General features: G+C 46.4%; 1 protein-coding gene across 3 annotated transcripts; it reads right to left on the reverse strand.

Annotated features, from left to right (window-relative positions):
• Tollip (toll interacting protein) lies at positions 1-22,690 on the reverse strand. Of its 3 annotated transcripts, XM_039083484.2 has the most exons (7): positions 20,644-20,856; positions 17,094-17,182; positions 11,526-11,675; positions 10,806-10,988; positions 9,598-9,750; positions 8,354-8,444; positions 1-2,994 (listed from the first exon to the last, which is right to left on the reverse strand). In XM_039083484.2, the coding sequence occupies exons 2-7, from the start codon at positions 17,112-17,114 to the stop codon at positions 2,780-2,782; spliced, it is 813 nt and encodes a 270-aa protein (XP_038939412.1). In that variant the 5' UTR covers positions 17,115-17,182; positions 20,644-20,856; the 3' UTR covers positions 1-2,779.
• Positions 22,691-24,650: the final 1,960 nt, after the last annotated feature.

Genomic DNA, 24,650 nt, shown 5'->3' on the forward strand with positions numbered 1-24,650 from the left:
TAAACATTTCCTCAGAGGGCTTTATTTTTCTATTTTATATAGACCACTTATTAAATTAGAAGGCTGAAAGTAAAAATATATCATATAATCAAAGAAAAATCTGGACATGGACCCCCATCCCCAAAATAACCACAGACAGGGTTCTGAGAACTATTCCCACCAACCTCTAGACAGTGTGTCGGATGATGCCAGTGTCTGTAAAGAGTGGCCTGGGAGGGCGAGGGCAGAGCCCATCGCACCACACTTCTGTCAATTGGGCAGGCGTTACTCACAGGTGAGATGAAAGCCACTGGCCATGTCAGACCACAAATGTGCAGCAGGTTACAACTTCAGCCAACCAACATGTGCAGAGAAGAGAACAGCGCAGGCCATCCCTAGACCCATACCTACCTACCCTGGAGTTGGCCTGAGGGCAGGGGCCCCAGTGAACACCTTGAGGGCAGGGCCTCCAATGAACACCTTGTGAAATTTTGCTACCAACATCAATCTTCAAACTTGGCAAGAGCAGCAATGATACCCAGAAAGAGCCTGGTCCCCACGCAGAAGCTTGTCTGTCTCTGCTGTGGCCTCTGCCTTTGAGCTCCTTCCAGGGGTGACTTCTCACCTTGAGAAGATTCAGGATGCGATGGAAGGCCAAGCAAGCCATGCTCTGATGCCTTAGTCCCTACACAGGCGCCGACAAGCACTGCCTCTTTCCTTGTACTACATGGGTACTGACATGAAATTCCAAGACAAAATAGCATAAAACCTAGGAGAGTGGGATATCACTCAGGCCTTATAAAACGTGATCTTCCTTTAATCTATTAAAAAAATAAAATGTTCATGACCAAGGGAAGAGTCTGTGTTTAGCTCAAGTCTTAAATCTGTCTTAAAACCATCCCTCTTCCTCATTCGAGCAAGCACAAGTTAGTGAATGCTGCCTCTGAGTGCTGTGGGGGCTGCTCAGGGGCTCCCTACAGAGCCTCACAAGAGCAAAGTGGCCCTGTGCTCAGACCACACCTCCTAAGGCAGAGGCTGATGCGCACAGCCACACTGAGACCTAGAGACAGGTACTGAGGTCCCTGCTCTGCAGTGTCTCGAGTCTGCTGGTGACACTAAGCAGACCACTTGAGGAGGTCCTGCCTGCTTGACTCATCCACCCTATAAGAGGGCATCTGCTTACCCAGAACAAGGCCACACAACGGTCTAGAATGGAGACTTCCAGTGCCTGGTTGTGTTAAAGTGAGTGGTTGAATCTATTTAACAAACATTGGTCTTTCTTCTCTGTTTTGCAGTTAAAAGGTTTAAAGAGCTACAACTACAGAAAAGTGCTTGTTACCACCATCCCATGCTCACCGTCACCACATACTGCCTTTAGGCTTACAAAAATAAATACTTATGAACAATACATCTGACAAAAAGCACCCCACGGATAACAGAAAGTAGTATATCTCACTGCTTTTTTAGGAGGCAAAGATCAAAACTGAAGTACTAGTTTTTGTATTTCAATAGTCCAAACTGCTAGGAGTCACCTTCACGCCCATATTGGTGCATCACATATTCAAACACTGGGTGTGCAAATTCTCAGAAAAACAAAAAGCAACTGCAATGTAAGGCAAAACTGTAACACCATAAACACGTGACAATGTGTGATAGCTTCTTAACAGTACCTGTACAGTGGATCGATTCTGAGAAAGCTTTCAAGGTCTGAATCTTAGGACAAGGTGCCACCCATCTTTCCCCTAAACAGGTCTATAGCCAGGCCATGGGCTCATAGGTTTGTAACTCAAAATACAATGCACAATATCCACTGGTCAGGTACAGGCACCTCTACCTCCATGAAGGTTTAATTTAAGCATGGATTTTTATTACTCAAGCCAATCTACAGTGTGGGTCCATAGAGTGTACTGCAGGTCAGTAGTGTCACGATGCTTGAATTTTAGTAGTAAGCACGCAGTGCCACACCCGCCCATCTCCTTCACTTGACTCTGAACTCTGTGATGAAGGTCTATCAACAAGAACAGCCCCTGGAGTAAGACCCACAATGCTGGACTAAAGAAGAGGTGGAAAGCAGCCTTCAGCAGTAAGGGCCAAGGTGGGGCCTTGCTAGCCAAGCACCAAGTCTGGATACCTTCTGTTTCCAAGATGGATTTCTGTGGCTGAAGCCTAGCCAGACAGTGGCAGGTAAGCAAGACAGGAGGTTAGAGACCTGCTGGATATGGCTGGGAAGCATATCTCCTGGCCCAGGACTAGCTGAGGGGCCCAGGTTCACATACAACATCAGAGGAGGGAAGGAGGTTTTAGCTTGAAAGTTCTAAAAATAACCTGTAAGTAAGTGCACATGAACTCAGTGCACCGTCAACAACCATCCCAGCTGGGCTGAGTAACTCCATGCCATCCATCAACTCAGAAGGACGCTGTACAATCACCTCTATCCTGGCAGAGGCAGCTTGCTTTCTATAAGAATGCTTTCCAGAATAGGGTGAGGACAGGAGATGCAGGTCCCCAAACAGGACGACTGGTCTGTGCAATAACAGGGCCATGCCACCATCACCCAGCTAGAGACAGGGAGAGAACTGTCCCCCAACCCTGTCCCCCAGCAACATTGAAGAGGACTGCCTGCCTAGAACCGAAAATCCACATGCATCCCCAAAATATGTGGGAAGGGGCGGCGCAGATGTCCAAGGAAAGGGTATGTGGATGGTCTTTCATTGGAATCTTGTGGGGATGGTGACCCTGGGGAGCCCCGGGTGGACAAGTCCAAGGGTCAGTGCTGTGAAGCCAAGGGCCACAGGTGGGTCTAGGACTCTTCGCCCATTTGCAGTAAGGAGTTGATGGCAGCATCTTTGTTCCCTCTTTGGGCTTCAAGCACAGAACGGATTACTTCCCTGTCCATGTTGGGAAACATGTCCTGGATAGCCTTGAGGTCCTCCTCATTACAGCGGGGCTGAGGAGCCACAGCTGGTGGGGGCATAGCCATAGGCACCATGCCAGGGCTGCAGACAGCAGGCATCCCTGAAAACAAAAGTTGAAATTTGGTTAAAAAGAGTGGGGTCAGCCAGGCGTGGTGGTACATGCCTTTAATCCCAATACTTAGAAGGCAACAGGAGAGTCTCTAAGTTCAAGGCCAGCCTGGTCTACAGAGTGAGTTCTAGGACAAAAATAGTGGGGTCACAAAGCTGCAGTGCCAAAGAAAGAAATAATACATCTCACTGGTTCCAAGGGGAAAGACTACCTTAGGCCTGACTTGAAACCGGATCTCACAGGGATGCCCACGGCAGATGGGATGGGCCATCATCCTCACTACCTCGCTACCTCTCCTGGTGTATTTTCTTTCTGAACAAAAATTCAAGATGAATCTATCTCATCAAAAATTACAGGGAGCAAGATGAAAACTTGGTCATCACATGTGCTACTTCAAGAACTTAGGAGACTCACTACACTCATGAGTCTTTACTGAGATTGGGGACAACAAAGTATTATGCTTGTACACCCAATACTCCAAAGTCTGCTTGTGTCAACATTCTAGAATTTACTTTCACAGCCTAGCAAAGACATTACAGTAGCCACACACAAGGTAAGGCTAAAAAAGCACTCTCTGAAAACCTCAAGAAAGCTGCATTCTAGCCTTTCACAATGAAGACGACGCTCATTAGAAAGCACATCGCTTCTCGGCAGCCTGAGGCACAGGGACTTCAGTGGGGCATGGGAGCCAATTCCTTTGCCATGAGAGCAACGAAGGGCTGCTGGCACTGGGCTCAGCACTGATGTTACATGGCTCCCTGCAGCCTGTGCTAGGTGAAGGGGTACAAGCTGAGAAACAGAGGCAGGTTTCCTAAGTACCCTCTGGGCCAGGCCTTCTCCTTCATGCTTGTGTCCTGACTGACTTAGACAGGTTGTCATCAGACACCTTACAAGTTGTCACCATATAGTGGTGTAGCTGGCATTTGCTATTTGAGTTTTTCATTCTAATACCCTTCTCCAATCTTTCAAACTCCTAATACTAGATAGGAAAGAAAAAAAAAGGATAGAAAGAAGGGAGGGCTTATCATAGACTACTTCCTGCTGACTCGGGGCATTAAGATCTTTGGGGCAGGTTTGATCTTTGCCATCAGCATATCTAATAATTCTTGTTTCTTCTCTGCACATGACACTTAACAAACCATAACCGACAGCAAACAACAACCAAACAACAACCCACCCTGCCTCTTGAGCCTAGCACTTATATATACACTCTCTGAAAAGTCTCCAGAGTTCTCACCACCACACAACTGCAGAAACTGTCGCTGGCAAAACCACACCTCTGCTAGAGCACGAGGCAAATCACAGTCAGCTGCTGCAGACGGTCTGAAGCAGCCCCATGTCCCACACCTGGGATTACAACAAAACATATTCTTATACTATTTCTGTATTTTCTAAAGAAAACAAAACGCCAAAATTTTTGCCTGATCCAGGTGTAAGACAGCAGCCTGTTTCTAAAGGGACCCAAACAACCTCACCAGAACGAATGCAGTGCCTACAGCCATGAACACAGCCACTGCAGCAACACACGGAAAGGTGCGCAACCATATGCAGGCTGGGCAGCTTCCTCTGAGTCCTGCTCAGACTTTCCAACACTTTTCAACCTAGCTGGGTACAGAAAAGAGAGAACTAGGCACCGCTGCAAAACCTGCAGAAAAAAACTGCACAGAGTCAGCATAGGAAAGCAGTGTGCAGTCATCTGCTCTCATAAACCAGCTCCTTTGGGAGCAGCAGGCCACTACATACAAGGAAAACTGGCCCTAGTGTCTTCCATCCTCCGGAGTGAATACTATATTCTCAATCCATGACCTGTCACCATGACCGAGTATGGACCAGTTTATCAAAACTTCCTTGAAATTGTAAGAGCAAGTGTGGGGTGAGCAGCCAATTTTGCGGGTAAAGGATGGACAGGACCCTGTAGTTTTGGGTTGTAAAAAATGTGTCCTCTCTGGTTCAAGTGGGTACAGTGCGGAGCCATACAGAAGGAAGTAAACCATGCTGAATAAGGGAGCTCAGAGCAGGCTGCACACCACAGGACATTTCTACGCTCTCAAACTAACAGATTCATAAACACAGGTAACCCTTGATCCTCAACCTTCAGCTTTAGCTCTGCAAAGCAGCAGCTATGGTCTTGAAACCAAGACCTCAAACACAGACAACAGGGTCTATGCCTCCTGATATGCAGAGGCAGCAGGCACCTACTGGCCATGCATTGGCCCTTGGGCATACAGCAAGGGTAGACCAATGGGCAGTGAGAACAGGCTAACATGTGAGTCTCCTCATTCCTGTCTAACTGGTCACAGACTTATTTCACCTTACTGTCAGGAGCTTGAGTGCAGTCTTCTTTCATGTATGGTCTGTGTACACATAGACCTCACACTGTGAATAGTCAAGGGTATGAGTCTTCCCAAGAGAGCAAACTCTGCAGCATGAAGCTGATATGAACCAAGAAATATCACGTGACTTGACCTCACTTTTGAGAAGGCAGAGAGCAACAGGAATAAAAACACCCTGGATGAACTGCTTCTCCTGCCTCTGTGGACTGAGATAACCTGACTCACGGGACAGATGGCAGCTACGAATCATCCCTGCACAGGATACCCCAAGCACACTGCTAGGACAGCTCTGCCCTCACAAACATACAGGAATCCTAAGAACCAAAGCTGGGCATCCAGTTTCAACAAAACAACATCCTTATAATACCCCAATCATTAAGATAAATACAACACAAAAACAATTCAAGAACGTTTTTAGAACTGATTCTCCATGAGTGGAAGTCTGGGTTCAGAGAGAAGTGGCTAATTCTGGGGTGGAAGAAGAAAATGTACAAGGTAGCCAGAGGCTTCCTGTGCCAACGTCAGGAAGCTCACACGGCATCAAAAAGCACATAATTCAGCCAACTAGGCCTCACTTCCAGACCTAGTCAATCTGGGATCACTGAGTAACAAAACAATATAGTAACGAATTAATAGCTCAGAAAATAAAACAAACCTCAAGTCCACACTGCTACAACTATCAGTGGACAGCTCAGTCTGACATAAAACAGGCAGCAACTGTGACCTTGAATACAATCCTCGAGGAGATACGAAGGGGTTCCCAAGAGAATGAAAGGGCAAACTGTCACCTCACCAAACACTAAGGTGGGAGCAGCAGAAATAGAAGAGAGCAGCTTTCTAAGCAGCACCTGGGGACACCTGGCCAGACAGTGAACAGAGCAAAGCCTGTCACAAATTCTCAGAAGATCCAGTCCACCAGTCCTGTAGCACGTCCCTTTGGGAAGAGTCCTCACTTCCAGGAAGCATGCTTACATGGGGATAGAGCAAACATCAGAGGCTAGTCTCCAAAGGAAAAATATCCTTTTATTTCTGTGACAGCTTTTCTGTTGGTAGGAAACTATTTCTAACTTTAAAGATGTACATCAAAGGATCAAAGTCTATTTACAGAGGAGCCTTCCCTAAAATACACATTCTAGAGCAGCCTAGAGGCATTACAGAGAATGAAGGACAGGAGCCCTTCAAGAAAGGGTAAATTGGTCAACAACTTTTATCTTTTGTTTAGAAGTAGTTCTCCTGTTTGTAACTGCACAGAAGTTTGTCTTTGTTGCTTCCCCATACCCTCTGCTCAAGTCCAACCCCGGTGCCTGTAGATGGGCTTTACTTGGAAAGAGGGTACCCTTGTTCGGATAAGACCATGAAGGAGCACAGAAGAGCCCTTGTCCAGTGACCATACAGGACAGAAACATACAAAGAGGGTGGCGGCCACAAGTGTATGAAGACAGACCACAAGAGCTCAAAAAGGTAGAATTTCCCTCTCTGGAGCGTCGGAAAGGATTACAGCCCTTGTTTTGACTCCTGGCCTCAGGGCCTCAGGGCTACACTGTCCCATCTGTGACCCAGTCGCCTCTGCTACACTGGGTACCCTTTGTGCTCACTGCATTTCACTTGCTTCTTCTCCCTCCTCAGACCTCCAATTCAGCACATCTCACTGATAAACTCCATACATACCCTGACGGGGCTGTAGTTCAAAATGGAATCTGGGAGCAACTCTGGGAACCCAACCCTCATACCTCAGGGTTTTGAGGATCTGATTTGATCACTGAACTAGGACAAGTCAGTATCTTGTATTTGGGACTCCAGAGAGCACACATCCTAAAACCCCACTTTCCTGATTTCTAAGGCTCCTGGTGAACCACCACACTGCTTTAAAGTTTCTCTAAGGACCTGGGTCACTGCCCACTTGACTTGTTTGCCCTCTACTGCAGGTTGTACATTCTAGTCTGCTGATCTGGTGACAACCTAGTCCAGTTCAAATACTGCAGGGCCCTGGAACCCTGTGAACTTACCCTCCCTTTCCTTTGGAAAACGCTGCCCTTTGTCCCTGCAGGGAGATTTGTCATAGGCAGAAGGCCCAAGTTCTGTCTGTCAGGGCTGTTTTCAGGATATGTGTGGGTGGATTTCATTCCCAAGTCCTGTACTATCTTCCCTCGCTCAGCTGGCGTAAGGGCTAAGTTTAATAAAGACTAATGAGTCACTCCATTCTGACTGTGTGGAACCCTCAGACCCCACACAGATGAACCACAGCAGCTCTGTGCTGTCCTAGATCCAAAGCAATGCTCACTCTGAGCACCAGCAAGCAGGGACCATATAGGCAAAGCCCCATCCAGGATCTCATATTCCCTCTTGCCCTATGGACTGGCCATCCCTACTGCCTTAGCCTTTGAATTCCTTGGGATAGCAGGACTACATGGTTTGCTTGGACTCCAGTTTCCTGAACCCTAGCAGAGAACAGGGGTCCTGAAGGCCTGCCCTGGTGTCTACTCTCAGAGCCACAGTCTTTCCTGTTGGCTAAGAAAGCAGGTGTGTGATCTCATCTGGCTTGCCCTACTCTGGTAGGAAGGCCAACTGGACACCAGGTACTGTGAAATCCACAGGAAGGTTAAAAATTAAAAAAATATATAAAAGCCACATCTTGACTTTACGACTCAAGCAGGTATTAATTTACATGGGTAAATACTTTCAACGAAAGCCATGATTTAAGATGTAGTATGCCTTGTCTAACAGGAACCAGATTTTCTTATTCCTACAACTCATACATGAAAATATTCCTAGACAACGTTTCTACACCTCTAAAAATTTCAACTCACCTTACTTGTGGCAAAAACAGAGCAAACACTACTTCCTATGTATACAAAAATAATTCAAATATGACACTGGAGTAGGTTTTAGAAGGTCTTCATTTAAAATAGCCATGCTTACACAATTCTACACTACTCAAGCTTCATAGGAATGCTGGGCCCCTCCCTCCTCCTGTCCTACTTTGTCCCTGGGATGCCTACCAAAGAAGCAGTACACACCTGCAATGGGCACATAGCCAACACCCTGCTGGTACACAGTTGGCATCAGAACCACAGGCTGAGGCGGCATCATCATGGCAGCTGGAAGGGACTGAAACACAACAAAGAAAAACATGGGTGTCAAGGAGGACCATACCATATGTCAATCTTGTTACTTCTGGTATCATAGGGCTAGTCCTAGCCACAGCCCAGACAGCAACACCCAAGACATGGAATCCTCAGCAAGAATGTAGTGTCCATGGCCACTGGTTTCATCTGCACCACTCCTGCAGACCTCCTCCCTTCAGCTGGAAGACTTGGGCTGCAGACTCAGAACTACAGCTCAGTTAGGAAAGTGCTTGGTGCACAAGCATGAGGACATGAGTTCAATCCCCGGCACCCATATATAAAGCTATGTTTATGTGTGTGTGTGTGTGTGTGTGTGTGTGTGTGTGTGTGTGTGTGTGACACATATCTATAATCCTAGGACGAGAGAGGCAGAGACAAGAAGATCCCTCAAGTTCATTAGCCAGCCAATCTAGTGAATGGAATGAGTTTCAGTTTCAGTGAGAACAAGAGTCAAGGTGAAGACCAAAGAAAACAAATGATGTCAACCACTGGCTCACACGAGCTACAACCACACCACTTCTCACACAGGACTTACAAAGCTCCCTTCAGGGTCCATTTTGGAGACTGCATCAGTATCAGTAGCTTCTCTCGGAAATGCTGAACTGCTTTGTTTTATTTAACATATCTTAGTGTTTTGTGTGCCTATATGTGTGTGCATTATGTGTGTGCCTGATGCCAGTGAAGGTTAGATTAGGGTATTGGATCCCCTGGAATTGGAGTTACAGTTGGTTGTCAGCCACCATGAAGGTACTGGGAATCACAAGAGCAGCAGTGCTCTTAACCTGTTGAGTCACCTCTCCTGCCCCAGCTCAAATAATCTTGAACTGTAGATGAGCGAGTATACAATGGACCTATGCTACATAAAGCACCTGTTAAAGATGGGTGACACTCCACACCAGGAGAGGCATGTAGGATGGTAAAGCGGAGGAGGCCTGCATACCGGGTGCTTTATACTCCCCTGTTCTCAAAGGCTCAAGAACAACTAAAAGGAAAGGCCCAGATAATACAAAGGAGACAGTGGGAAACCAGACCCCCAGCCCTGCCTCCCATGACTTCCCAAGGTTCTGGGAGCCATAGCTATCTCAAGGAGGTGCCAGACCCTCTTTGAGAATGGCCTCGCCAGACAGTGAACTCACCGTATAGGACATGACCAGGTTAATCATGCCCTCCTTGTCGTCGCCCTGCCTCCCACTCAGGCTATACCACTCGTCCTCCACTTGGCCCTGCTTCAGGGACTCGGGGATAGTGATGTGGGTCCAAGCTATGCGGTCGTCCATGGAGAAGGCTCGCTGAGGAAGACAAGAGTAAAATGACCTCATTATGGCCCTCAACGACCCATGTTATAGAGACCAGCTTTTCCTAAGGCTGTGCTTGGACTGCCGCCTGCATCTACCTTCTGTGTTCTTGGCAGGACAGGGTTCCTCTCACTGCTCCAGCTTCCTCCAAGGAGCTTCCCATTAAACCACAATCCCAGACATCCAGGTGACCTGTACCTGGCCACCACTACTTCTGCATCTTCTGAGTAACCACCATAAGGTCAGGCCAAAGGACAATAAAGAAATCTCTTGGCTGCCATCCTTGCTCAGGGATGGACACTGTCCTCTGCAGTCCTTGTGGCCCTAACTAATCAACTAGATAGAAGCTGTAAGTCTCAAGCCCAGTAGGTACAGACAAGGACAAGAGCTGCCAGCCCATCCATAGCCCAACCCTCCTTCCCATATCCCTACTCTTCACAGACGCTGAAGAAGAAAGCAGAGGAAGGGGGTAAAGACAAATGAGTGGCTGCGTCCCCCTCGCTGGACTACCCATGCCCACTTCCTTTCTGGCTCTCACCGTCCCCATTCTCTTCCCACTGCCCTTTGCTCTGTTTCAAGGAGGCAAGCACATGGTCTCCAGAACTAAGCTGCGAGAAGACATCTTCAGCCACCTGAGTTTCCTGACTGCCCTCAAAAAGTTGCACACCTAACTGCTGGTATGGCCATGGGACATTAGTGTCAGAGCCTGGAACTGAGGCCTGCAAGAACAGTGTTCCCCTCACTGAGGGTGCTGACTTATTTGTAATTCGACTTATCCATGAACATCTATCTTCACACTCTACTCATGCTTCTATCACTGGTGATGGCTCCTAATGGACACTGTCAAAGAAACTGTACTTTGTCATTCAGCCACTAAATGCCAGGTGTCCAGGCAGGTTACACCCTGTCACTAGTCACTAAATGCTAGGTACAAAGGTCCTGAGCACCAGTAGAACAGCCTCATGACTACAACCACAAGGCACATGCAGCACACCCATGGCTGCCAGATCCCAAACTTGGCAACTCTGTAACATTGGAGCATCTCTCACCTCATCGAAGATCTCAAGGTAGAACGAGTCCACACCTGGGGGCACTGTGCACTGAATAACCTTGTTCCATCGAGGGTTCTTGGCGCCATTGTGTGCTGTGGGAGTTTCATAAACAGCATAGCCCAGACGCAGGCGGCAGTAAGGGTCCATACGAGTCATGCCATAATTCTTTGCCAATTTGGCCTGAAATAACACCAAATTTAGAAAAATGAGGCATCCACCAGCAGAAACAAAAGCCAGTGCTTATGTAAACTGCTTTCCTTACAGGTATTTCCTAGTGTGTGAAAAAACAGTCTTCAAGTTCACCTCACTGTGTCAGTAACCTGCTCTTGAACATGCTGCCGGTCACTCCTGGACTCACATGACTCTGGGAACCTGGCCATACCTGGCAGTAAGCAACTACCTGTAAGACAAGACCTCTCATCTGACACTGTGCACTGACTGTACACATCCTAGGCCTCAGCATGGGGCTGAGGTTGAATAGGAACCATGGTTTATTTAGAGGGCAGTTGTGCAGAACTGAGTAGCTAACACCTAAGCTGCAATAAAGGGGTCAGAGAAAGCATCCTCATGGAGGATAATGACTGACATGGACCAACAGTATCTTAGGTAGATCCCTGGGACATCGACAGGTATTACTGTCCACATCAGGTGCAAAGCCTCATGCCCATGCCTCTTCTGCTCAATCCCACCAGTTTTCAACCGGAAACTGAGACCCACCTGTACTACAGTGATGCTGAGACGACCCACAGTGCCAACTGCTCCTCCATACTGCAGCTGCTGGGCTGCCTGGGCATCCAGCTGTATCTGCTGCTGCTGCTGTGTGGGCGTTATACGGAGAAAGTCCTGGGGGAGCTCACCAATGTATACCTTCCAGTGAGGAAAAAGCGTAGAGTCAAACAAAGCAAGTTGCCAAGCAATCTCACAGTACTATCAGGCTTACCTTGGAGCAATGTGTCACGCAGGCTCACCTTGCCAAGGTTTTTTTTTTCCTTTCTTCCTTCCTCATTCCCTTCCTTCCTTCCTTTCTTCCTTCCTTCCTTCCTTCCTTCCATCCTTCCTTTCTTTTTAACCCACAAGAGATTCCAGCCTGCCCTCATCTGAGCTTCCTTCCCCTGAAAACATACACCTTCTTATTCAGGAGGTGCTCAAGGCAAATCAGAGCTCTTGGAACGTTAAGAGCCTACCTCAGTCACTAAAAAGGCTATTAGAGCTCAAGGGAGACCTAAAGTGCTCTAAGAAAATAAAGCTTTTCAAGAAAAATAGGAGAGCAGAGTAAAGGTTAACCAAGACTCCTAATGGTAGCCCTGGCTAAGATTCATTCTAGAGTTAACCACAGGACTCTACCGCAGAGGAGACCATAGGAATACAGGCTGAACCAGGGATACCTAGGAAGAAAATACCAGTTGGAAATGGCATACCTGTCTGGGGTCCAAGATGGGAGGGTCAAGGACCCCTTTGTAGCAGCTATGATGTTAGCTACTTAGGACAGTGGGGACAGCCTTGGGAGCAAGCCTCCACAGCTTTAACCAGGGTAACCTGACAGAAGGCAGGACTGCTTCTTGCCCAGTGGGTGCTGGTCTTAGCTACATAGAGGAAATGCTCACCATTAAGAAACAGTTGAAGTTCTGAAGGCTGAAAATGCACTGAAGAAGACCTGAGCAGCAATCAAGCCTAAAGTGGTCCCACATGCATGCTTCCCTAGAAGCACCAATGTCATATGTGAGCTGCGACAGAGCGAATTTACTGAGAGCTGCTGGGGGCACTTGGCACCCAGTTCTGTGACAGCCTGACTACCTCCTCCACTGACCACACTCCTGCCTATCCTCCTGGCTGTAGGTTTCCACGTGCATTACGCACACCTTCTGCAGGGTTTTCACTCCCAGCACCTGGAAAACACCCCCTCTTGGCTCACTCTCGCATTCCCATCAAAGCCAACCTGAACTACATAGGGAGTTGCAAGCCAACCTGAGTTATATGGTAAGATTCTATCTCAAAAAATAAATTAAATAAATTATTAAAGGAAAGAAACAAGCAAAAGTCACTGGATCCCCAAGTCTAGCCCCTTACCCTCTTCCCATCTCTGTGCTTTCAGAAGATACAGACTAGTCAGATGTTCAGAACCAAGGATATAGCCACCACTGAGCAGTTGACCTGTCCTCTAACTTAAAAAAAAAGCACATCACATTTGTCTGTGAGTGCTGACCACTTAGCAGCACGTCTCTCTGAATCTCTGGGGTCTCTCAATCCAGAACCAGGAGGGAGCCCAGCCCTCACATGCAGAAGCTTTCTTTTTTTTTTTTTTTTTTTTGGTTCTTTTTTTCGGAGCTGGGGACCGAACCCAGGGCCTTGCGCTTCCTAGGTAAGCGCTCTACCACTGAGCTAAATCCCCAACCCCATGCAGAAGCTTTCTGCAAAGTAGCTGTGGCCAGTGAGACCCATGGTTTCCAAGAAAAGCACAGTTTCCAGCACCTAAAACTTCTCTTGGACAGACAACCTTTCCCAGGACACATCACAAATGCTTCCAGGGGGTCCAGAAGAGATGAGAAAGGGCTGTGATTTGAGAAGACACGAATCAGTGTCTATGGTATATAGGAAACAGTCCCTCCCAGAGGAACTCCTGGCCCACACCTGTGCTAGTCTATAGTGAATTTAGAGGGTGTACCTCCAAGATGTATACTCAGCTTTGTCTATACATCCTAAATGGGTTATTAGGCAAAACAGATATTTTTAAGCCAGATTCTTGGGGTTAACCCATATAGGTCAAGTTCTCACTTGTCATAGGAACAACTATCAATTGTATGTCACGTATTACAGCTTTAGTGCTGCAGCAGGACACATTTGTGTCTCCGGAGGATATATACAGGAGGGCAAGCAGGCCAGTAGATATCACAGTGATAGGTCAGGATATAGGCAGTCATGGGGGCTGCTTGAGGCATGGAGTCAGGAAAGGCCATGTGGAACAAGTCAGGGTTGGTTTTTACTTTGTTTATCCATCCTCTTCTTGGGACTGGAAACTTTAGGCACCAAGGTTTCATATTATACTCTTCCAGGCTTTCATTAAAGAAAAAGAGATTGTTGGGGTGGGGGTGAGAGTGGTAAAATGTGGATAGAGGTAGAGCTCTGTGGCAGAAAATCTGCCCAGCATGCACAAGGCACTAAGTTCAATCCCCAGTACTTTTGCCCCTCAAAGATCAAATTCAAATATGCTATTTTTCAATAAGGATTTAACCATAAAATTATAAATAGGAAAGTTTTAACAATGCGAATTTAACAGTGTTACTTAAGAGTAGAAAAGCAACCTTATGGTAGAGAAAGCTAACCCATTCTGCCTTCTTCAGGTGACCCTTCGTCCAAGCCAGGGATGTGCTATAACACCCTCAACAATGTACCTTTCTCAAAAAACAAACAAAAACCAGACAAACAAACAAAAAACAAAAAAACCAAGGAAGCCTGAGATATGGTTAAAGGCAAGGCAAGTCAGGTATTGGGAGGAGTCCACAGCAGTGAAGGGAACAAGCTGAATCTTGAGCATGGACTGAAGCCAGTTTCGTGGCAGTGGAAATGGTCTGTGAATATGACATCAGGAGAAGCAGAGTGATACGAGGGAAACTTTTTTTCTATAGCTTTTCTCAAGTCACAATTGTACTAGAAAGTTTCACCTTCACCTAAAGGAGCAGGGAGGATAGGAAAGACTTCAGCCTGAACCAGATAAACAAGGTGGTTATACAACCATTACTCTCTGTCCTGGGAGGGAAGACAAGCCTGCCTGTTGCTGCAGGTCCCAGATGATTTGTCTGAATGAGGACACCTCTTGCTGTACCTAAAGGAGTCACTACTGTTAGCACAGTGAGGAGTACTTCAAAGCAAGAGATGAATCCAGGCATTGGTGCGAATTCTATAAAGTCAATGACGGCACTAGAAAATACCATTAATAAACAGCTATTTTTAGTAAAGTTTTAAAATACAGGGCTAATCCTAAAATGTATTTTTGCCATATACTGGTGGAGGAAATTTTTGCTATATATTGGCCACATGAAATATAAATTTTATCTTGGCTTAAAGACTCAGAAAAATTAAATGATGATTCTGTTTAACAGACTCACAGTGGATCTTTTTTACAGTTTATCTAAGAGTACAAGATGAATACATGGTTCGATACTAACAAATGACTTCAAACATGTGGGTTAACACCCAACAATTTCAGGGCTGGAGAGATGGCTCAGTGGTTAAGAGCACTGACTGCTCTCCCAGAGGTCCTGAGTTCAACTCCCAGCGACCACATGGTGGCTCACAACCATCCATAATGGGATCCAATGCCCTCTTCTGGTGTGTCTGAAGACAGCTACAGTGTGCTTATATATATTCAATAAATAAATCTTTAAAAAAAAAAAAAGACCCAACAATTTCAATTCCAGACACCAGTCCCATGGAAAAGCTTCAAGAATGTAAGCATAAAAATGCTCATTCCTTATGGCCCGGGACAAAGGAAGAGCCACCAAGCAACGTTTGAGTTCCCTAGTCAGAAATATCTACGTGGCCCAGGCTCTCAACTTCAAAAAGAATGGGATATTTCTGTGTCCCTAAAAGAATGAAAGGAATCCCCAGGACCCTGAACCAAAAAGGAGGGACAAGTAGGCAGGGCACAGTAGGCTTCAGCCTTGGCTCTGGGTAGCTAGCACTTGAGGGCAACTCAATGTAGAAACAGGCAGACAAATCTTGTGAATGAGGGCACAATGATACCCAATCTTTACAATCTGTGGCAAAGCCCATGAGACTTCCCCATCAACAGACAAGTTAGCTGTGTCCTTGGGTTCTCCAAAGGCTTCTGGCCTGCCCAGTGCAGAGCACCTGCCTGCTAGCATGTCTGGGACACTGTAGGAAAAGTCAAGAAGCTGCTAGTCTAGAGTTCAGCAAAGAAGATGGATAGCGACAGTTCCTTCAACAGATGAGTGTGTATATGAGTGTGTGAGCTGCATGCATGCATCCATGTGTGAGAGGCTGGGGCACTAGCAAGGCTAAAGGGAGCAAGGAAGAATCCTAAAGAAGCACCAGCTCATAGTTTAGAGAATCTGTGACAGCTGGGCAGAGGGGGATCTGTTGCCTGATGCCAAGGCCAGGACAGCCTTCCAGAGCCAGTGATCACAGGGATTCCTACACACAAAATTAGCTGCTGCTGCCACAGTCACCACAGCCAGTCCCATCTGCCTTCAAAAGGTACCTGACAACTGTAAAACCCACCTGTACCCAGCTCTACTGCTTCTCTGTGTCAAAGCAGAATAGTATCTGAAAAGGATTCCATCATGGAAATATGTTTTCTGAGAAATGAAAAACAATTCATTAGGACCTAGAATCTCACTACTTTTTGGTATTTCCCATGAGCTGGGCCTGTTGCACTCTCCATGCATAAATTTGGAGCATCCTCATGGCCCTCAGTCAGGAAGGAAACTGCACTTAAAGGCTTTCCGTGATTTACACTGAAACTCCAAAGAATGGAAGATTAGTAAAAGAGTGACTGGGATGACAGCAGGGCAGGAGTCCGGTGGACTGAGAAGCCACTGCCTGCTGCCACTCTACACAGAGCTCTCAGGAGCTACAGTCAAGAGTGCTAAAAGAGGAACTGGAAAGCACAGCAGACGGATCCTGATAAACAGACACAAAGAAGATGAGGAAGAAAATTACACATCTCGGATCTGAACAAGCACTGACATAAAAGGAAAGGAGAACCATCAAATATGGCACAACACCACCAGACCGGGGAAGACAGAGATGCAATCAACTTCAATCTGCAAGACTGTGTGTTACAATTCCTTGTAACTCCCAAGGGAAAGAAAGAAACCATGCATTTACCAAACTGGTAAAGAATTTACTACTGATTACATACATTAAAAAAATGTAATTGCTACTAATTACATACATTAAAAACTTTGATTAATGAGTCAGTCAGGGCAAGAATAGAAACAAATGGAAGCCTTTTAGTGTAAAATGTGTATATATTTATACCATATAAAATAAAATAGCTAATAGGAACTTGTACTTCTTAGATTTGACTTTTAAGGATACAGCTATATGTTGCTGTGTGTAGATCTTTCCTAAACATAAATGTTGAAAACAATGTAAAGTCAAAACATAAACAAAAGAAAGAAAAACTCTGCAAATACTTTCTAAAAGAAAAAGCAGAGTAGTCACAAAATCTCAAAGTAAAAGGCAAGAAGCCAGTAGAGGTCACTATCTTGTCACCACAGTCTGATGCAGGAATGTTAGACTTATACTCAGGAATAGCCTCACCTCAGAATCCAAAGCAGACATTCTCAAGGACCCAGAGACATAGGCCTAGTAGCCAGCTGGGGAGCACAACCTCTTGCCCAGGTTCTGCCCTGTGAAGATGCATAGACGAGAGGATGCTAACTTACACTGGAGGTTTGAAAACTCCACTTATGTAGCAACACAAATATAAATAAATAAATAAATAAATAAATAAATAAATAAATAAATAAAGCAAGCAAGCAAGCAAGCAAGCAAGCAAGCAAGCAAGCAAGCTAGCTAGCTAGCTGATACACACCCTAAAAAACTCAACTCCCTTCTCTATTACTAGAAAATTAGAAGCCTACATTTTACCTTACTTCAAACTGTAACCTAGGCATCTCTGGCTGATGAGAAATGCTTATCTTTAACGTCAGATCCAGTTACCAAGTACAGAACATATGAACAAATTTAAAAATGACTCTTTTGGGGCTGGAGAGATGCTTCAGTGGGTAAGTGCAATGGCTGATCTTCCAGAGGACCTGGATTCAATTCCCAGCGCCTACATGGTTCACAGCCATATGTATCTCCAGTTCTGGGGAAATCTGACCCCCTCTTCTGACCTCCATGGGCCCCAGGAATGCACATGGTATACATATATGTACATAGGCAAAATGCCACACATAAAGTAATCTAATAATTAAAAATATCACTTTGCCATCACTAATCAAGTCATTGGCTCAGCTAGGCATGAGCACTAAGGACCACCCATAGAATGAGGAGGGGCAAAGCCAGAGCCAGTGTCCTCTGGCAAAGCTCACTTTAACCAGTTAACTGGCATCTCAAGCAAGGTAAGTCAGCACCTGTGGGACTCAACGCAACACATCTATAAAGAAGGACCTTCAAAATGCCACCCTTACACCTGGTGCAGCCTCCAGGCAGCAAGATCTCCTGCATGTATCCCCACAAGAAATAGGATCCTCCAAGTCACTCACTGTAGAAAAGGAGCAGGTTTGTAGATCGGTTAGCAAAATGGGCTGGTAATTTCAAAATACCAGTGTTTTCAAAAGTGATATGGATATAGCATAGGGTTCAGTGCCCTGTGGTAGATATTTTTAAAAAACAAAACCAAAAAAAAAAAAAAAACCCTAAAATCTAAAAATGTAGAAGGCCACATAGCCTGAGGAAGAACTTATTCCTTCACAAATATGTAGGTGTGGGCTATCTGTCCTCATACCTGCCCTCCTCGCCCAGATGGGATTGTCCTGCCTTTTATAACCTGCCAAGACACTCTTGTCAGTTCTTTCCCACTTCTCAGAGGTAAAGGTCAGCTACAGAGTCAACTGCCCAAACCTGAGTCCAGGCTCCTAGGATGGAGACACTGGGCCTAACCTCTGCTGGGGCTACGCAGAGAAGGCTGCTTGTGGGACCCAGCACTGACCAAACGCATGCACCTCATCTGTTTGGAAGCAGCACTCCCGAGTATGACATGAGCAGCAGAGAAGCACACCAACCACACTTGGCAGTTCTACTAGACCCTGACTACTGGCTAGAAGCCTTTGCAGATATTAGTGAATCCAGAGGTCAATGGGTGTGTCATTCCAGGTGAAGCAGCCAGTGAAAAGGTGAAAACTGAAAAAGGTTTGCACTGAGAAACAGCACTTCCCAGATGAAGTTCAAGGCCTTCTACTCTACAGAGACCCTGGCCATGGCCCATGCAGTCCTCCCATATCAAGTCCATACCTTTCTGCTTCCACTGTGCTTTTAAGAGCACAGATCTGATGGAGACTTATTTTCTGGCTTACATAAGTCACCGTGCATGGCGTGTCCCTGTGCTCCACACCTGTGGCTCAGTGTCTGGTTGCTCTAAATATTGTGGCCACTAATACTATGATGAAGTCATGCACATCCATGTAAAGCTTGAGATAGTGGTCAGTTATGACAAATTCTTAGAGCCCAAAGTTACAAGTCATCAAGAGTGCTCTAAAACCACCTAGCTGCCGATGTTGCATTCCTATGACTACGTTATCCCTGGAACACTCGGCAAGTAGAAAGTCTCCACGGATTCTGCTAGTACGAGCATCATCTGACACTCCCAATTACTCATCACTGTGTAGGTTATTCCAGCTCTGTTCAACACCAGAGTTTCTCTAAGCAACAGGGAAAGATGGCTTCTTGCTCATGACAGACACAGAGCTCACCATCGGATGAATTCAAACTCAGCCTGTGCCACAGGAGGTAAGGATACTCTCAGACCACACAGTAAGAAAGGGTCCACTCTCCTAGGCAGGGGATATGAAAAGGGCAAGGCTCTGGCTCCCTTTCTCCTCTGGCAACCACCATCAATTTCCTACAGTTGCTGAGACACAGTGAGGATGAAGAGGTTGCTGAACATGAAGGTAACTCCAGCTCTGGAAAGCTCCATCCAAGTTTGACTGTGGGTCAGAGCTGGCTCAAAGCCCTCCCTAAAAGCACCTAATCAAACCTGGGGCTTTCTTCAAAGTCAGGAAATCAGTAACCTACCCCAAGGAGTTATGTCTGTCTGTGTTCTCTCTCTCTCTCCCCCTCTCTCTCTAACACACACACACACACACACACACACACACACACACACACACACACACACACACGTCAATACCAAGCTGTCAGGGCTTAGCGGGCACATTCAATATTAACTTTAGGGAAAGACACTGCAGTACTCATCAGAACTGTGTTCTACCACACACAGCCACTGTTGGCTAACAACATCCCACCCATACCAGCCTCAGGGAGCTACTGGGAGGACATTCACACTAGGGGAGGTAAGACAGGTAGTATTAGAATCCAAGACAATCCTGAAGAGACAACCCTGTTGAATCTTCCATGTTCTCTGCTCCCTTCTACTCGTTTATAAATGAAGAAATGAGGCTTGAGAAGGTAGCCACTACCTGAGTTCAAGAGTTAGTATCCTATTTTCTATAGATGTTAGGGATAGGAGGAAACTGTCGCAACTAAGGACTGACTACAAAGTGGAATCTTTCGCCATCTCTAAAACCAAGGAGACCAGGATATCTCTCCTTTTTGGAGACCAACGGTGTCCGGCTCCAATCCTCTGAAAGACCACGAGAGTCACTCAGTTTGGAAAATTTATCAGGTCAGGGCCACTCTCCATCTGGGAGAGCAAGAGAGTCACAGTTCCTGTCCATCTGGGAGACCAAGCAGGTGACAGATCTGACAAAGTAGGGGGTTCGGGGCCCTTTCTGAGGAACTAAGGGGAATCGGAGTCCCACTCCATCTGGATACCAATGGGCTAAGGTTTCCTCTGTGTAGAGGACTAAGGGATTCAGGGCCTCCACTCAGGAGGACTACGGGAGTCTCCATAAAGGGGGCCAGGAGCTTCAAGGCCCGTGGGCATCTGGGGAACCATCAAGTTCTGCGTTCCTCCACCCAAGAGGCCCGAAAGACCGAGTCGCTACTCCGTATGGGTACCTGAAGGTAGGACCCGCGAAGCCCCGGGGCGGCAAAGCAACCCACGAGAGGCCCCGCGAGAGACTGAAAAGAGAAGCCGGACCCCAGGCTCCGCTGCCCCAGCCAGGCTCTGGCCCAGAGGACTCACCGGCCCGCGCTGCGTGCTGACGGTGGTCGCCATGGTGCTGCGGCGGCCCTCTGCCTCACCGACTGCACAGAGACCCGCCGGGAGAGCTCTTCCGTTCCCACCACAACCTGCGTCGCTGACCGTTGTCCCGCGAGGCAATCGGCTCTTTAGTCAGCTGACAGTCGCCCCGCCTCGCCCCACCTCGGCGTTCCCCCAAGCACAGAGCTCGGCAGTAGCCGACCCCGCCTCTTCCGGCTAATCCGCGCAGGCGTGCTCCGGGCTCAGGGGGAAGCTGGTAGTTTCCTGTATACGCCTGCGCAGTGGTTCCCTCTGGAGCTCAGTAGCCCCTTAAAATGGCTGTCAGACTGTCTGCGCATGCCTAAACCTGAGCGCTCCCTTGCGGGCAGAAACCTGCTCACGCTGCAGGACGCACCTATAACCGGGACGTTCATCTCAACTCGGCTGAGTCGCCACAGCTCTGGTCACCTAGCTGGAGATAGCTGTGATACCACCGCCTGCAGGTGCCTGATCCGCTTGGAGAAAACAGATGTTTGGCAGCTTGAGGAAAAAACAGATGGCAGTAGAACCAGCTACCCTCAAGCTCTTGAATTACCTCAAAATTATGTGGGAGGGAGAACATTTATATTTAAATTTTAAAAATAGAAACCAAGCTGAAGGAGAGACAAGAGTGGGCCGGAACATTTCCACCAGACTTGGATTTGCTAAGTGAATGGAAGAAATGAAGACATGTCCCTAGGAAACCCAGGCCACCCACTCTTGCCTTTTCAGGCACTCTCTTCAGAAGGATCTTTGGCCAGATAGACTCAGGGGTAGCTCCTACAAAGAGTTTACCCTATGGTGGTCACCAATCTGAAGGTTCCTTTTTACTTGTGCTGCAACAGACTTGATACTGTCATTACTCCTAGAACATTTTCTCACACCATGTTCTCTTGTGTTCCTTTCATCTTTAAGATCACGTCTTCCAACTCCAGTGACAGCTTCTGCCTTGACATAACATGGGCCTGCATCTGGGCTCTGTTCCTGGACACTGGCCTATCCAGTTCTCGCTGGTCTGTAGCTCCTGTTGCCCAAACTGTCATCTCTATGCTGGTGAAGCTAAGACACAAAAGACTCAATCCATTGTGCAGACAGAGTTTAAAAGGGACCCCTGATCTCTCCTGGTATCCACATCCTCGTATAATCCCCTCCTCTTGGTTATAGACGAAACCTGTGACTTGTGTCTAAACATGCAGCAGACAACCTGTTGTATAAAATTGTATCTGGATAGCAGAATAGGAACCCCTTGTGACTAAGACCAGGTAAAACTGATTGGGTTTGAGATGTCCACACATATGGTCTCTGATGAATTCCAAATCCTTCAATATTAAACAGGTTTAAAACACACACACAGGGGTTGGGGATTTAGCTCAGTGGTAGAGCGCTTGCCTAGCAAGCGCAATGTCCTGGGTTCAGTCCTCAGCTCCGAAAAAAAGAAACACACACACACACACACACACACACACACACACACACACACACACACCCCAAGAACAAAACAAAAAACAAGGGAGAATTGTTCCAGAGGAAAAACTTTATCTCATAAAATGCTTCAGTAAATCCCTGAAGTCAGTTCAAGCTCTGACACCGTCTGTCAGAACAGAATCACAGCATTTGTTCTTCCTTGACTTAAAGCTCTCGAATGGTGGGGAGTTACATGACTAGATATAAACTTAATTGTCCTTACTGGATTCGCTGCAGATAGAAACTTTGGTATAGGCAGGCTATGATAACATTTGCCTAGGTCACTTTGTAGAAACTCGAAAACTAGCTCTGTGTTGGTGCTGACTCCACTCAGCCAAGAGATGTTATGGGGAACAGAAAATGGATGAAAGGCTTAGCAACTCTGTGTTCATCATCGTGTGTCCATCTGCTTTATTGCCTTAGTCTTGATTTAGATTTGTAGTACTTTTCTATTGCTATGATGAGACCAAGGTAACTTCCAGAAGAGTTTATTTTTAGACTTACGGTTTCAGAAGGTTAGAGTCCATGATGGTGGAACAGGGCTAGCAGATGGCTGGAGCATCTGGAGATGAGAGGCAAGCAGGAGACAAAGAGCATACATATTAGGAATGGCATCAGTCTTTTGGAACCTCAAAGTCTTTCCCCAGTGACATACCTCCTCCAACAAGGCCACACCTGCTGACCCTTCTCAAATACACCAGCTGAGGATCAGCTATTCTAATAAGAGCCTAGAGGATCAGCTGCCACAAGATCCTGCTCAACTGTGCATGGAGACATACAGAAACTGATGTGTTGTTGCTGAGTACAGTGGCATATATCTATAATCCTGACGATCGGGAGGATGAGGCAGGAGCTGGACTGGGAAATCAAGGCCAGCCTGGACTACCAAAAAATAGTGTGAAAAGCACTTATGTCCAAGACCACAGGGCTAACTTGGACACTGGAGCTGGTATGTGCTTCTTCTTGCTGAGCTGAGCACCTGAGGTTCTGTGACCAGGGCCAGCATTTTTTTTTCCACAAGAAGTAAAACATGTTTATAGGCAACAAAAAGTTACCAAATTTCAGTCTTTCGCAGAAAAAAAAATCAATAAAAGCCTGCTGCTACCTTAGTGGAGTGAACAGCCTAGTCACCTCTTCAACTGTCTTTAAGTCCTTCTACTCATGAGCTGAAGTCTCAACAAAGCTTTGCCTGTGTTGTTCACCATACAGGGTTTGGTCCCATTTCTTTTGTTTCCATACTGTTGATTCAATCATCTGATAACTGGTAGTAGTTACGGAAATGTATAAGATTATCAAAACCCACCCAGTTGTGTACTTGTGATCTGTGCCTTGTCATGTACACGAGATTTGCCTTGATAATTTTAAAAGTGACAAAATGTCTCCTGTGTATCTGACAGGGTTGCTAGTTTCAATTTACTAAAAAGCTTGACAAATTTGTAAGAAAAAAGTAAAAACTTAAAAAAGGAAGAAAGAAGTTGGAAGTCATGTGGTTGCCCACATAGCATTGTTGTGAAAGACTCCCCAGTGGGCTCATGTGCTTAGACATTTGGTCCCCAGTTAGTGGTCCTGTTTTGGAAGGTTGCTGAACGTTTAGGAGGTGGAGGAAGTGGGCCATTTGACCCAGGCTTTGGGGTTCCAAACAACTGCTTTATTTTCACATCTTGAGTTTGTATTATCTTATTTCCAACAGGGGGATGAGGGGTGTATTCGGATGAGGGGTGCATTCTTTGTTAGTCTAGTATATTCAGTAAGTCTACAGGCTCTATTGTTTTTTTAAGTGTGTGTGTGTGTGTGTGTGTGTGTTTGCCTGCATGTATGTCTGTGCACCACATGTTTGCCTGTTTCCTGAGAAGGCCAGAAAAAGGCATTGGATCTACTGGTTACAGACAATTGTGATCCATAGTGTGGGCGCTGGGAATAGAACCTGGATCCTCCTAAAGGGCAGCCAGTTCTCTTTAACCACTGACATCTCTTCAGTTCTTTCTAATGCAATTTTAATACGCCCATGTGTCCATAGTCTACTTTGATAAATTTATAGGTGTAACCTTTTACTTGCACAAACAAGTGATTTTTCGGTCTGTGGTATAGATGGCACTGGATGGGTAGTATTGTCTGTGTGCTCAATGGGTGAAGAGGTCTCCTGTCCATTTGCATGCTGATTGTAAGTGGAGTTACCTAGCACACAGACCCAAAAGCCAGGATTTGACCCGATATTTGGTAGCTCTGGGCACATAGCCTGTTGTCCCCACTCTGGTATTTTGGAAAGCCATGAACAGGTTAGCTGAGCAAAGCCACTGTGTGAACATGAGGCAGTGACATGAGAACAATCAGTCTGAATACTGTTTGTACGGGCTGGTTTTGTGAGTGTGGCTGTGGTGGTGGTGGTTTGTCAACTCGACAGAAGCTACAGTCATCTGGGAAGAGGAGTCCTCAACTGAAAGATACCTCCATCAGGCAGGCCTATAGGTGGGTCTGCGGGACATCTTCTTGATTAATTGTTGATAGTG

The sequence above is a fragment of the Rattus norvegicus genome, chromosome 1 (genome assembly GCF_036323735.1).
Source record: "Rattus norvegicus strain BN/NHsdMcwi chromosome 1, GRCr8, whole genome shotgun sequence".
In the NCBI taxonomy this organism is placed as follows: domain Eukaryota; kingdom Metazoa; phylum Chordata; class Mammalia; order Rodentia; family Muridae; genus Rattus; species Rattus norvegicus.

Coding starts and splice junctions, on each gene's coding strand:
- Tollip (XM_039083484.2), bottom strand. CDS start 17,114: ATGTCTGCTTTGGATTCTGAG. Junction 11,676..17,093: donor TGTCTGCTTTGGATTCTGAG/GTGAGGCTATTC, acceptor CCTCACTGGAAG/GTATACATTGGTGAGCTCCC. Junction 2,995..8,353: donor TGGCTATGTGCCCATTGCAG/GTGTGTACTGCT, acceptor TTTTGTTTTCAG/GGATGCCTGCTGTCTGCAGC.